This window comes from Lepidochelys olivacea (assembly GCF_965140295.1).
Source record: "Lepidochelys olivacea isolate rLepOli2 genome assembly, chromosome: 3".
Taxonomy (NCBI): Eukaryota; Metazoa; Chordata; order Testudines; family Cheloniidae; genus Lepidochelys; species Lepidochelys olivacea.
The window spans coordinates 147,589,091-147,604,265 of NC_140413.1; the positions used below are offsets into that span (position 1 = coordinate 147,589,091).

A 15,175-nucleotide genomic window follows, 5' to 3' on the forward strand; every position below is an offset into this window, starting at 1 on the left:
GGTGGGCCTATGTAAAGTTGGATCCCTCTGTAGAGTAACCTTGGTGCTGCCTTACATGCTTCTATGCAAAATCCAACATTGAGTGCAGGAGTATATAAACTGCTGCTTCCCTAGTCCCATAGGTTTCTTCCAACCACCATAATAAATGACTCCCTTGGTCCTGGTTCTCCCTGTGCCCCCACCCCCCGGGGCATCAGTTTATCAACCATGTAAGTACAGTTTTAGTGTAAACAGTGCATTTGTTTTTCAGATTTTATTATAATTGTATTCTGGTTAGTTAGTAATTATAACTAACTCTGTAGCCCAGTTCCAAGGGGTCAGTTGCATCAGGTTCTGTGTTGCATTGGGTTACCTGCTTTGGAATTAGAATCACAGAATCATAGAATATCAGGGTTGGAAGGAACCTCAGGAGGTCATCTAGTCCAACCCCCTGCTCAAAAGCAGGACCCATCCCCAATTAAATCATCCCAGCCAGGGCTTTGTCAAGCCTGACCTTAAAAACTTCTAAGGAAGGAGATTCCACCACCTCCCTAGGCAACGCATTCCAGTGTTTCACCACCCTCCTAGTGAAAAAGTTTTTCCTAATATCCAACCTAAACCTCCCCCACTGCAACTTGAGACCATTACTCCTTGTCCTGTCCTCTTCCACCACTGAGAATAGTCTAGAACCATCCTCTCTGGAACCACCTCTCAGGTAGTTGAAAGCAGCTATCAAATCCCCCCTCATTCTTCTCTTCTGCAGACTAAACAATCCCAGTTCCCTCAGCCTCTCCTCATAAGTCATGTGTTTCAGACCCCTAATCATTTTTGTTGCCCTTCGCTGGACTCTTTCCAATTTATCCACATCCCTCTTGTAGCGTGGGGCCCAAAACTGGACACAGTACTCCAGATGAGGCCTCACCAATGTCGAATAGAGGGGGACGATCACGTCCCTCGATCTGCTCGCTATGCCCCTACTTATACATCCCAAAATGCCATTGGCCTTCCTGGCAACAAGGGCACACTGCTGACTCATATCCAGCTTCTCGGCCACTGTCACCCCTAGGTCCTTTTCCGCAGAACTGCTGCCCAGCCATTCGGTCCCTAATCTGTAGCGGTGCATTGGATTCTTCCGTCCTAAGTGCAGGACTCTGCACTTATCCTTATTGAACCTCATCAGATTTCTTTTGTCCCAATCCTCCAATTTGTCTAGGTCCCTCTGTATCCTATCCCTGCCCTCCAGCGTATCTACCACTCCTCCCAGTTTAGTATCATCCGCAAATTTGCTGAGAGTTCAATCCACACCATCCTCCAGATCATTTATGAAGATATTGAACAAAACCGGCCCCAGGACCGACCCCTGGGGCACTCCACTTGACACCGGCTGCCAACTAGACATGGAGCCATTGATCACTACCCGTTGAGCCCGACAATCTAGTCAACTTTCTACCCACCTTGTAGTGCATTCATCCAGCTCATACTTCTTTAACTTGCTGACAAGAATACTGTCGTGGTCCGGTTTAGTCCAACCCAAAGGCTCAATCTGGGAAGACGACTTGTTGATACTGTAAAACCAAAGTGTGGTCAAACAATTGACTAGTTATGAACTATACTTGAGACCAAATAACCAGAGTGAGTCAGGTGTATTAATTGTACAGGGAAAAGGTTCTGTATGATACCAGTATCCGAAGAGGAGTCCTGTGCAGCAATGTTACATTCACCTTATGCAGAAGGTGAGCTTCCCAAAATGGTATGATTTATATGATTTTACAAGTTACACATTTCTTTACACATCACTAAAATCCAACCCATCAGTTTGTTCCAGTTCCCTAACTTGTTGTTCTGTTCTTATCTTTGTTTTGGATATTAGCATTCTAGGTACTGATCCATGAAGGTACTTCCCTAGCTTGTACTAAGACTCAGAAAGAATGTATCTTGCTTTTGACAAGTTTATCATCTGCTTATGCCAAATGCTTGCTTCAGCAAATGCAAGGTGTTATGGGATACTTTCCATAAGTTAACAGGCTTGTAATAAAAGTACAAGCCAATTTGGGCTATATAACTGCTATATTAATGCTTAATATGTAAACTCAAATGCTTGGAATATATATTGTGGGTAGTAGTATCAACATAATATATATATGTATGTTAGCCAGCATATATTAGTCAATAGACTAAATTCAGGTGGTACCCTCTTCAGAGAATTAAATATTCCTGATCCACATAGCAAGTGCCTGGGCACTTAGCTGAGAGGTGCATTGTTTGTGCTAATTTCAATCTGTAGTCGAAGAAAGTGTGTTAATTGTAATTCCAGTTCTTCCTGATGAAAGAGACTTTGAAAAACTTTCCAGCTGAGTCAGTGTCAATCTCCTCTTGAACTGCCCAACTCAAAGGCAAGGCAAGGGATGGACTGATCTCTGTATAGTAGGTTCTGTACTTCTGGTATTTAAGCACCTCAATCATTAAAGTATTTATCCTCACAACACCCCTATAAGGTAAGAAAGTACTTTTATCCTCATTTTACAGATGAGGAGTGAGACACACTGAGACTAAGTGATTTGTCCATCGTCATATTGGATGTTTGTGATAGAAGGAGCGACTTGAACTTGGGTGTCCCAAATTCCAAGCTAGCACCCTTAACCACTAGATCATTCTTTCTGTAAGGTTTAAGGTGCAAAGGCATCCAGGAAGCTTACGAGGTCTAAGAACTAGCAGCTCACATCTGACTGCTTCCTATGCAGTATTGAGAGCGTGAAAAAGGGGGGTACCATCTATCCCCTGACTCCCACTCTGATTTCAGAAAGAAGTTAAGAGCCTTGATTATCAAGGGGAACCATCTTGAGAGAGTCCTCAGTAATGAGTAGTAGTCACAGGCGATGCCTCATTGCCTCCCACTTCCATTGTGATGGAGTTTTCCCAAGCATCACCATGGATCTGGGGAATGCACTGGGAAGTGCAATCTTTACCCCTTCTTTTTATTTGTGATTTGTTTTAAGCAAAGCACTATCTTCTGTGACACCTACTAAGTAATCTGAATGGGAGCTTATTTTGTCATTTATATTTCAGTAGTGCTTAAAGGCCTCGACTAGGTTGGGCCTTGTCTTAGGCAACGTACAAATATTTAGTGAATGACACACACTGTCTCAAAGAGCTTTCTCAGAATAAAAGTCTTGGAACCAAGGACTTCTGGAGTTGACCTCATTACTACTAGGGATGTAGTCTGAGCCTTTCTATCTCTGAAGCCATTAGCTACCCTGGGTTGGTTCCTTCTCCCTCTCCTATCCTATATATACTGCCTAAAAAACTGCCTGATTCCTCAGAGGACATTGGGATGAATGTTGACGATGTTGGCAGCTTTCCCAATCCTCTTTGTCATCGCTAAAGAAGCTAACATTCAGGCTGTCCCCAAAGGACAAAGAATTTCTAAAATCTTCTCTTGAATAGCTGAAATGTCAGGCACAGTTTTTCTCAGTGCAGAAGCATCAACAACTGTTTGACTTATTGGCCCCTTAGCTTAGAGGGAGTATGGCTATCCCTATAAATTAGAGTCTGGTCAAACCAAACAAGCATCTTTTGGATAAGGCAAGCATCTGTTCCACCTGAAGCCTAAGAAGGAAAATAGGCACTACTAGGTTGCTGCCTATACAATTAGTGGGGAGGGGAGGAGTTGGGAAGGGGAGGAGTAGGGGAGGGAATTAAGTACTCTACACACTGTTTATTCATGGTGTCTGCTATAAATGAGGGGGAAAAAAACCCTCGGGGTAGAGTTTATTAATTTACCCCACGAGGAATAACAAGGAGAAGAGGAAACAAGCAGTGGAGAATATGGCCCCATGTCTGCTGTACTGCAAAAATATTCAGCCTTGAAGTAATTGACAGTGTGCTTAGTAAACTTCTTTAGGAAATTATTTTAGAGTAGTTCTCTAGTTTTACGTATCTGTGACCCCACTTAGGGTTTAGAAATCTCTGACAAAGTCAGTGCTAAGAGTCTCATACCATTAGTAAAAGTTAGGACTACTTTTGTGTGGTCTCTAAAACTGTACATGAACACCAAAATAGGTATAGGGTCAGATTCTGGCTCCCACCAGTGTAGGGGACAGCCTGAATGCTGATGCTTGAACTCTAAAATCACAAGAGCGTTATAGGGAGTTTTAGTACCACCAAAGGTGGTAACCTCAAGGGGACGTAACTATGGCCTTGCCCCTTTCCACACTAGCTGATGGTCCATGGCCAGCTCTGGGGAAGAATATGCTGCACAACTGACATTCTTCCAGACACTCACTCGCTAATACAAGTTCTGCCTACCTGTGTACTGTTCAGGCAGAAAGTGGCACTGAGTGGAGACGTAAGTGCTACTCTTTCCCCTTCCATCCGACCCCAAACACATTCTGCTCTATAAGGGCAGTGGCTTTAAAACTCATGTATTGTATCTGTTCTTTTCCCGATTAGAAAATATTTGTGTGTAAATGTATGCCCTGTGTTGCAAATACATCTGGGATTTCTGTATGGTCAGGGAATTTAGCTACCATTTTACTAACTGTCAGTATTTTAGCATCCAGGAAAGTCTTGTATTTAGGTTTTTGTTTAATCTTCAGCCATATAACACAAAATATCTAAATGACAATCTTCTCATCTGCATTGGGGTTTCTCAGTCTGTGGACTGTGACCCAAAATTGGGTAGCCAGAATGCATAAAAGGGTCATGGGGCTGGCTGGCTGGCTTACCTCCCCTCTTGGCATTGCAACCCTATGCACCAGGTTATAATGCCACTCTCAGAAATTTGGTCCAGCCAGCCCAAACCTGAGTGCCATAGTGACCATGGAGGTCAGAATGCCCAGAGCAGGATGCCAAGCCCAACCAGCCCTATGGGACAGGAGCTGGGAGGGAATGAATCGTAGTGCTGGCAGATTCTCTAGTAAGTACTGGCCCCTTAAATTATCCTCCGCCATGTAATACCCTCTCTTTGTACTGCATCCTGCTGCCCAGCCCCACTCCACTTTACCCCCCAAATTACCGAATTTCTCCCCCAGACCACTTTGCACCCAAATCCCACCTCACCCCTTACTTTGCCCCCTATGGACTGGAGGGGGGGCCCTGTATTTTGGGGGGGAATATCTCAGCTCACTGCTGTTCACAGCTGGCTTCAGTGTCTGTTCTGAGGCCACCCACCCCCTTGTTGCAACCCTGCGGAGGGTTTGGGGTGAGGACTCGGTCTGCGGGCTTCTGGGGGTAGGGCTCTCTTGGGGTCATGATAGGCTATCAAGATTTGCAAATTAGTCCCGAGCCCAAAAGGGTTGAGAACCACTGATCTACTTGACATTTTTAGGTCAAAACTCACAGCCTTGCTGTTCTTAAAAGCATATGGTGGTTGGAAGCCAGGGATTAATTTTTTTTCTTCTTCTATTGTATATTTTCTTACAGGTCATACATAAACATTTTTACTTGAAGAGAGTGGAAATCATGGCCCAGTGTGAGGAGTGGATAGCAGATATACAGCAGTACAGCAGTGACAAACGGGTAGGCAGGACTATGTCTCATCACGCAGCAGCTCTTAAGGTGAGGCATGCTAATATAATCACAGGTAACATGAAGCAACAGTTCACTTTAACGAACTATCCTGCATGTACGAGTACAAGCAAAAATAGCGATCTTTAATAAAAAAAAAAAGTTGAAACATGATTGAAGCTTTAAAATAAACTGTAAAACTGACCGTCACAAATGCATCTCTTGACGATTGTTTATGAAATATTTTACAAATGGAATTTATTTCCTTCTTATGTAGTTTGTTCCATCCCATGCAAGTGTGAGAGTTTAATTTTCTTCAGAAGGCTTTTAGAGCAGTTTGGTGTTACTTTGGGATGTATGGGATATGATAAAATTGTACTGTAACCAGTCTGCAGTACAGATTTAAAGGGAAACTTTCCAGAAAACCAATTCCTTTCATAGATAAGCAAATAACTGTATATTTAACATCTAACATTCCAGTGCAATTTTACAGTGTTCATTAACAAAATATATAATACTTAACAACTTTGTTTTTTGCTTGGACAAGAGCAGAATTTGTGGCTTTACTGCTGGGGAACACTTTTTCTGTTGCTAGAATGACATTCTTTTAATGCAACTGAGCTTTAAAATGAGGGTCACTGCTTTTTATGGTGAACAGATTAGAGTGGAGGTGGGCAAACTATGGCCTGAAGGCCACATCTGGCCCGCGGGACTGTCCTGCCCGGCCCTTGAGCTCCCAGCCGGGGTGGCTAGCCCCCAGCCCCTCCCCTGCTATCCCCTCTCCCCCACAGCCTCAGCTTGCTGTGCCACCAGCGCTCTGGGTGGTGGGGCTGCGAGTTTCTGCTGGGCAGAGCGGCTGCGAGAGCCACTGGCCTGCCCCGGTGCTCTAGACTGCGCAGCGGCATGGCTGGCTGGCTCAGGCCAGGCAGCGTGGTTTCCAGTCCTGGCGCTCTGAGAGGCATGGTAAGAGGGCGGGGAGCTGGGGGGGGGGGTGGATAAGGAGCATGGGATCCTGGGGGGCAGTCAGGGGATAGAGAGCGGGGGGGTTGGATAGGGGGTGGGGTCCCAGGAAGGGGCGGTCAGGGGACAAGGAGCAGTGGGGGTTGGATGGGTTGGGGCTTTTGAGAGTGGCAGTCATGGGGCAGGGGCCAGGCTGTTTGGGGAGGCACATCCTTCCCTGCCTGGCCCTCCATACAGTTTCGGAACCCCGATGTGGCCCTCAGGCCAAAAAGCTTGCCCACCCCTGGATTAGAGGAATATCCTTTCCATACTGTTTATATTATATATATCTGTAGTATGTGTTTTATCATAACCTTTTTATTGATGGTGAGTTGTAATTATCCAAACTTTTCCTGCTGTGCCCAGCACCAACTATGAGCATGGATAGTACACAGTTGTGATGCACAGGAGGACAAGCCAGGACACTTCCACTGCTGCCTTGCTGACCCCAAATGCCCTGCTGCTGCAGATTGGCATCCCATTGTCCCCTTTCCTCCACTCTCAGTAGAACTCTGCGGATATGTGAATTTCTGCAACCATTACTGTTGCTGGACTAAAAGAAAAGGAGTACTTGTGGCACCTTAGAGACTTGATAGTGTCTAAGGTGCCACCAGTACTCTTCTTTTTGCAGATACAGACTAACATGGGTGCTACTCTGAAACCTGTTGCTGGACTGGTCAACAGCCACAGAAATAGTTTTCAACTTGTGGGAGACCATTTTTATAATAATTTTTTTCCTGGATATTATTTGATTGATAATATGCATCAAAATTACTCTCTTAGAAGAATTGTGAAAAGTAATGATGTTTTAATCAATATCTTAATATCTGTACACACAGCGTCACACAGCTCAACTCCGGGAAGAGCTTTTAAAACTCCCCTCCCCTGAAGGCTTGGATCCAGATTCTGATGATTCCTCTGAGAAATGCAGTGCCACAACAAGTTCTGAGGAGACGATATTGCATGACCAGGTTAAACCTAGCAGCAGTAAAGACATCTCCAGTGATTTCAAATTATGAGTGGCATTGACATGGACTTTACAGATACAGAGGCTTTGAAGCACAAGCCAAATATGTCAATATTTGTATGTAAGAAGCTAATTATGTAATAGGTAATGAAATTGAAACTATACTATGCCCTTAAGGATATACAGTTTAATTCAAGATGATCTTTTATTTACCTGTACAACAGTGTAAACTTTTTTGTGCTTTTATTTTTCAATTGTGAGAACCACTGATTGGTATGTTTAAAAAGTTATGTATACAAGAAATGGATAAATCACTGATATATAAGGGAAACTACCTTAGGAAAGAATGTTTACTGAATGTTTATTATTTTTTTTTTTACTTGTAGAGTGAGGGCGGATGTAACAAAGAATATATATTGGTCATTCTTACAGCTACTATTTAAAGTCAGAAAATTTTCACTGAATTTGATAGATTTTACGTTTGGCCATATCTTCATGCTCATATTTGATTTCTAAAGAAAACCTCCTGTATACTTCAATAAAAGTTAAATGGACATGCTCCCTCTTTTATGATTTACTGGTACATTTTTTAAATGATCTGCCATAAAATACGTTATAGCTGAAGACTTGCACTTGTATGACTGAATTATTACAGTCAACGTATTTAATTTTATGCTTACTAATTCTAAAATGCAGATTAAATAAATGCACATGGTTTTACCTCATGCCAACATTGGACTTCTGAATTTATCTTTTATTAGTTGTTTTGTGCAAACTAATGGTATTCCAAAATTTGTCTTGATTGTTTTAGGCTATTCTGGAAGTAAAGGATTTTTTTTTTAAACTGAATTGTCTGATTTTACATAGTAAAGTCGTATGTATTAATTTATTATTAAGCATTGACAAGGGCTAAGGATATGCCATATAGGACTGCTACATTCTACAGTTCATACTGTTTAGGTATATTTTCCATTTTATACTTGAACGCATACATCATAAAAAAATCAGTTATTGGCTGGATTAATAATTATAAATCTTGCTTCAAACACAACATGCACTGCTATTGGTTCTTAATTTTCAGTAGTCCTTAAGGGACAAATCAAACCATACTGGAATTACCTTAGATCACAGTTAGTAAGATAAGATATGTAATATTACATTGATTAGAGACCGGCAATATTAACAATATTCTAAATGAGGCAAAAAACAAAGTCCTTTCATCTTTTTGTTTTTGTTTGTTACTGTTTATAAATATCAAATTTGACTTATTTCAACTTTTTCTTTGTTTTAAAATGTATCATTTCTAATAATTAAAAATGCCAGCAACTTGATGTCATGTCCTTATGCTGGTGTTCAGCAGAAATGTTAAATATTGTGTGTTATAAGTCTGCAGAGAACTTTTTGGCTGAAACAACCTGGTTTTCTTTTTAAGAGATGTTATGTTAATCCATGGCCTGTCCTGATTGTACATAATTGTCAAAATACTTACTGGACTTCAAAGTATCAAATTAAGCAGGCCTATTTGTTACCTTAGGGAAATCCTTGTAATTAAATATATTAAGCAAAACAAGCAGGTGAACACTGGAATATATTTACATTTTGCAACAGTTTGGTAAAATTCTCCTGCCTTGATATTATCTTACATCTCCTAGTCCTTTGTTAGCATTCCACTTCATAGTGTAAGTTTCTCTAAAGATTGGTATTTACTTACAATACCTTTTCTTATTGCATGAGGTTAATTCTTTTTACATGCTTCAAAATTAAATGAGTCCCGCTTAGTGGAATCCTCCATGTAATGGAGGGCCAGGTGGTCTAGTGGGTAGTGCACACAATATCACCTGTCAGCAGGAAGGCCTTTCAGTCCAGTTCCTCACCTGAGGTTTAGCTTCTTCTCAGGTTGCAGTGTCCTCACCCTCTTCTTATCAAAGGGGGAGTAAGATTGGAATATGGCTTATGCCCCTCCAGCAGGCTCAGACCCAGAACCCTATGAAAGTCAACCATGTCTGGCACCAGAGTTACCTTTCCTGGGTCACTTCCTACCATCTGTCTCTCCTCCATGGCTCTAAGTCCAATACAAAATAACAAAAGAAAAGATAACCAAACCTTCAGCATAAACTCCTGTTTCACTCGGGGAGGCTTCTTCAGCACCCTTGTCCAGGAGCCCTCACAGTAGGTCTGTCTTCCTCCCCCTGAGTGAGGTGCATTTAAGCTTCCTCTCTAGTTAGAGCACGCTCTGCAGGTCTAGAGAGGCAGGGCTACTGGGCCTGCCCAGTGTGAGGTTTGTACACCTCATCACTTTCCCATATCTCTAGCAATTACCTTAGGCTTGCACAATCCAGTTAACTATATTTTGTATTATATTCGTGAAGCAAAAGCTCTAATTAAGTCTGTAAAATTGTTTCCATTATATATCTCCATTTTCAGATACAAATAATTTTTCCAAAAAAATATTCCTTTTGGGCCAAAACTCCACACACATTCTCAGTTGGATTGAATTGTGACTGCTCCAGCAAAGCCACTCAAACTATCACAAACTTAGCCTACCTGAAGATCTGTTTCATGAAGGTAAATTATCTAATGAAAATGTAAAGTCCTACTCTCACTAACCATAATTTATTTTAAATATGTAACTTGCACCAATTTGACTTTAAGTGGGTGGGCAAAATGACTGACCCTCTTCTGGTGGGTACATTTTTTCACAGGGGATATAATTCTGATCTCACATGCCGATGTAAATCGGGAGTAGTGCCACTGAAATCAATGCAGTGAAATTACATAGGTGTAAAACCTGTGCATGTGACATCAGAATCAAGCCTCTATGAATATCCAATCAATAGAAATTACACTATTTTTGCACTCACCATTGTATGACTGTTTTACTCCAGTAATTAAATTGTATTTGACTTTGGCCCAGTATTGCAACTGTTGGCAATGATACAGCGCTATCTAATTTTGAGTTCTTTGACCTAGTCTTGAAGGTGGTGTGAAGTAGTAAAAAGTGCATCTTCACATTTCTAAGCATCAGTACATGGGAGTGAGCCGATGCATTATCAAGCTATAAAATCATCATGTTTTGCAATACCCATGGAGCAGTCAAACTCCTTTAATTAGTTCCCAAAAATAAGTTCTCCATGCTCTTTCATTAGCATACCAGCTGCATAAACTAATGAGGTCAAAATCTTTTCCAAAACAAGCATTTCTTTATCACTGAGTTGTACAGACACAATAGAACAATGTGGTCCTTAAAGTCTTCACATTACAGTTACCTAAAATGTTAATCTCTCTTAAATTAACACAAAAGATCTTCTGGCTAGTGTTGTACCAAAAGAAGCGGGTTCTTCTATATTAAAAACAGAGGGAGATTTTCAAAATCACCCAGGGTACCCAACTCCCATTTGTGTCTTTGAAAATGTCCCCCATAATTTGTAGTCCTACTTTTAGGCCAATCTGCCCATCATTCACTACTGACAGATCTACACTATATTGCCTGCGCTTTCTTATGGTGCTCTTTGAATTCTGCAGTCACCTTGCAAAAAGGCGAAAAGATTGCACCAAGCATCTTACCTTTACTTATCAACACAGCACTGGCATGTCCTGAGGTTTCATGTCCTATTTCCACAAACATAATGCCAAGCTTTCTCATAATAGCACAGCCTAGAGTAGCCATAAGACTAGCAGAAATGGTTGAGCAGCCTAAAAGAGTTTGCTTCATAAAAATAAGAGCAATAATTTCCTTTTAAGATTTTTGCATGGAACAAACATACTCCGCCAAATATGAGGTGGTTTTCAAGCATGTGTGTGACTTCAGCTTTTTGATGATGCCTTTGTAGAACTCACTAGTTCACTTTTGAATTCCAGTCAGTGTACAGAGTTACACATCCCTGTGCAGAGCATCCTTTTCTGCACCCACTCTACTGCTGCCAACTTAAGTAAGAAAAATACAGGTTGGAAATACAGCCAGCAGCCTAGGAAACCCATAGCAGCTGGATATTGGAACAGTGGATACTTGCAATATTATTTAACAGGTCAAACTCTGTTTCACAACATTAAGTATAGATGCATAGAGGCAACTAACAGCTGAGCGAAGCATAAAAATGCTGATTGTGTCAGGGTCTACACTAGTTCCTGTTTTTCAGCTGCTGACAGTGAGAGAACTGGTGCAGATAAGGCTCAGCCATGTTTACTACCATGTCCAAAACCTTGCTCCGAACAGGTAAAACCTGAGTACTAGTATGGACAGAGCTTTGAGATCTACAGATAAAAAACATTTTACAAGAGCTAGCTATTTGTACAGCTATCATTACTGCAACCATAAACAAGTTATATATTAAGCAACACTAGATTTTTATCTTTAAAACATGGCAAACTCCCTATGTGAAATTGTGTAATTACAATATAGTAAGTTGGTCTGTGGATCAGCAGCAGCCCTCTGTAGTGGTCGGCAGCAAGTGGGCTGACACATAGTTAAGCTTCTCCTTTGCATGTGCTATATTGCTTTAAAAGAAGCTTAAAATATTTTGAATTCTTCCTAATTTTTCTTTCCCATGTAAGCAATTGCTGCAGTTGTCACAAAGGTGTAACTTGAACACCAATGTGGGAGGAAATGGTCTGCATGCTCACCAGTGGATGGGGAGGTAGTCCACACTATGTAAAATTTCTGAGCTCCTCTGCAGCATGCTATTCTGTGACATTAATTCTTCAATCGGTTTCAGAGTGGTAGCCGTGTTAGTCTGTATCAGCAAAAAGAACGAGGAGTACGTGTAGCACCTTAGAGACTAACAAATTTATTTGAGCATAAGCTTTCGTGAGCTACAGCTCGCTTCATCGGATACATGCAGTGGAAAAAACAGTAGGAAGATATATATATACACACAGAGACATGAAAAAATGGGTGTTGCCATACCCACTATAATGAGAGTGATCAGTTAAGGTGAGCTATTAGCAGGAGCAGAAAAAAAACCTTTTGTAGTGATAATCAGGATGGCCCATTTCCAACAGTTAACAAAAAGGTGTGAGTAACAGTATGGGGGGAAAAATAAGCATGGAGAAATAGTTTTACTTTGTGTAATGACCCATCCACTCCCAGTCTTTATTCAAGCCTAAGTTAATGGTGTCTAGTTTGCAAATTAATTCCAATTCAGCAGTTTCTCATTAGTCTGGTTTTGATGTTTTTTTGTTGCATTACCACCACTTTTAGGTCTGTAATGGAGTGACCAGGGAGATTGAAATGTTCGCCAACTGGTTTTTGAATGTTATAATTCTTGACGTCTGATTTGTGTCCATTTATTCTTTTATGTAGAGACTGTCCGGTTTGGCCAATGTACATGGCAGAGGGGCATTGCTGGCACATGATGACATATATCGCATTGGTAGATGTGCAGGTGAACGAGCCTCTGATAGTGTGGCTGATGTGATTAGGCCCTATGATGGTGTCCCCTGAATAGATATGTGGGCACAGTTGGCAACGGGCTTTGTTGCAAGGATAGGTTCCTGGGTTAGTGGTTCTGTTGTGTGGTGTGTGGTTGCTGGTGAGTGTTTGCTTCAGGTTGGGGGGCTGTCTGTAAGCAAGGACTGGCCTGTCTCCCAAGATCTGTGAGAGTGATGGGTCGTCCTTCAGGATAGGTTGTAGATCCTTGATGATGCACTGGAGAGGTTTAAGTTGGGGGCTGAAGGTGACGGCTAGTGGCGTTGTGTTACTTTCTTTGTTGGGCCTGGTCTGTAGTAGGTGACTTCTGGGTACTCTTCTGGCTCTGTCAATCTGTTTCTTCACTATTTCCCCATGCTTATTTTTGCCCCCTACTGTTACTCACACCTTCTTGTCAACTGTTGGAAATGAGCTATCCTGATTATCGCTACAAAAAGTTTTCTTTTTCCTGCTGATAATAGCACACCTTAACTGATCACTCTTGTTATAGTAGGTATGGCAACACCCTTTTTTCATGTTCTCTGTGTGTGTGTGTTTGTGTGTGTATACCAGTATCTTCCTACTGTATTTTCCACTGCATGCATCTGATGAAGTGGGTTTTAATCCACAAAAGCTTATGCTCAAATAAATTTGTTAGTCTCTAAGGGGCAACAAGTACTCCTTGTTCTTTCCGCTAATTCTTCAGTGTTGTTTTGAAAACACACCCCTATCTGTCAGTAGTTTTTCAGTAGCACAAGTCAACATAATTTTAATGTCTCCAGTTGACATTTTTAGACTCGAGGAAACAAAACCATTATCAACGGGAGTGGGAGGAAAAGAGGCTAAAGACAGTATCTTGTATACAGTGTCATTTTGCGGCACTTGCAGCAGCATTGGGAGTGGTGCATTGTGGGCAGCTATCCCACAGAGCACCTCTTCCCATTCTGGTGCTGTGGCTTGTGGGAAGGGGCGGGGAGTGCAGGGCATTCTGGGTCCTGTCCCAATGCCCCGTGATGCATCGGTTCGCATCCCAGCTTTCCCTTTGCTTCTGTCCATATTTGGCACCATCTTTCAACAGTTTTTGTACTACGCGCTGTCTTCCCTTTTGGTCTGCGGGAACAGAGCCCGAACTGCTGAGGAATATGCTAATGAGTCTTGCCAGAGCATCACTTTTGGCAGTCGAATTATTCCTTAAGATCCGAAGTGACAGTGAGGACTCCGATGATGATATCGACTCGAGTAATGCAAACGACATGAGTTTGCTTGTGGCATTCACGGACATGCTCACTACTGTGGAACGCCGCTTTTGGGCTCAGGAAACAAGCACTGAGTGGTGGGATCACAGGTGGCTATTGCAATCTGGAAGCTGGCAACTCCAGACAGCTACCAATTAGTCGCTAACCAGTTTGGAGTGGGGAAGTCGACTGCTGGAATCGTGTTGATGCAAGTTTGCAGGGCCATTAGTCACATCCTGCTCAGAAGAACCGTGACTCTGGGTAACGTGCATGACATTGTGACTGGCTTTGCACAAGTGGGTTTCCCTAACTGTGGAGGGGCAACAGGTGGGACACATATTCCAATTCTGGCACCAGCCCATCTAGCCTCTGAGTACGTTAATCGGAAGGGCTATTTCTCTATGGTTCTCCAGGCGCTTGTGGATCACCGTGGGTGTTTTATTGACATTAACACAGGCTAGCTGGGAAAGGTGCATGACGCACACATCTTTTGTAACACTGGCCTGTTCAGGAAGCGGCAAGCTGGGACTTTTTTCCCAGACCAGAAGATCACCGTAGGGGAAGTCGAAATGCCCACTGTGATCCTTGGAGACCCCACTTACCCTTTGATGCCGTGGCTCAGGGAGCCTTGACAGCAGCAAGGAGTGATTCAACAACTGGCTGAGCCGGTGCAGAATGACTGTGGAGTGTGCTTTTGGCCGTTTAAAGGGTCGCTGGTGCACTCTATTTGGAAAGCTGGACCTGGCCGATAACAGCATCTCCACGGTTATATCCGCGTGCTGTACCCTCCATAACATTTGTGAAGGGAAGGGTGAAAGATTCACTCAGGCATGGAACTCGGAGGTTCAACACCTGGAGGCTGAATTTGAACAGCCAGAGAGCAGGGCTATTAGAGGGCCCCAGCAAGGGGCTGCAAGGATTAGGGATGCCTTGAGGGAGCAATATGAGGCTGAAAGCCAACAGTTATGTCTGGTGTGGTGTCCTGCACGGGAGTGAAGTGCAGTAGGAATCTGTGTTTGCTATGTATGATACTCTGATTTGCAGTGCCTGTTGCTTTCCTGGGCTAAGGTTTCTTTTACATTATGC

The 15,175-nt window shown here is 42.5% G+C and overlaps 1 protein-coding gene and 1 long non-coding RNA gene across 2 annotated transcripts in view; one reads left to right on the plus strand and one right to left on the minus strand.

Moving 5' to 3' along the window:
- Nucleotides 1-8,183, plus strand: part of BIRC6 (baculoviral IAP repeat containing 6) — a gene marked incomplete at its 5' end in the record, with an annotated part of 315,285 nt that extends 307,102 nt beyond the window's left edge. The window contains 2 exon segments of the mRNA XM_084624643.1: nucleotides 5,401-5,535; nucleotides 7,323-8,183. Coding sequence (XP_084480769.1) covers nucleotides 5,401-5,535; nucleotides 7,323-7,502 — 315 coding nt within the window. The 3' untranslated portion in view covers nucleotides 7,503-8,183.
- Nucleotides 1-15,175, minus strand: part of LOC311518653 — a 57,915-nt gene that overhangs the window by 5,645 nt on the left and 37,095 nt on the right. The window contains exon 5 of the long non-coding RNA XR_014711060.1: nucleotides 1,434-1,544. This is a non-coding gene — a long non-coding RNA (uncharacterized lncRNA). The remainder of the gene's footprint in view (nucleotides 1-1,433; nucleotides 1,545-15,175) is intronic.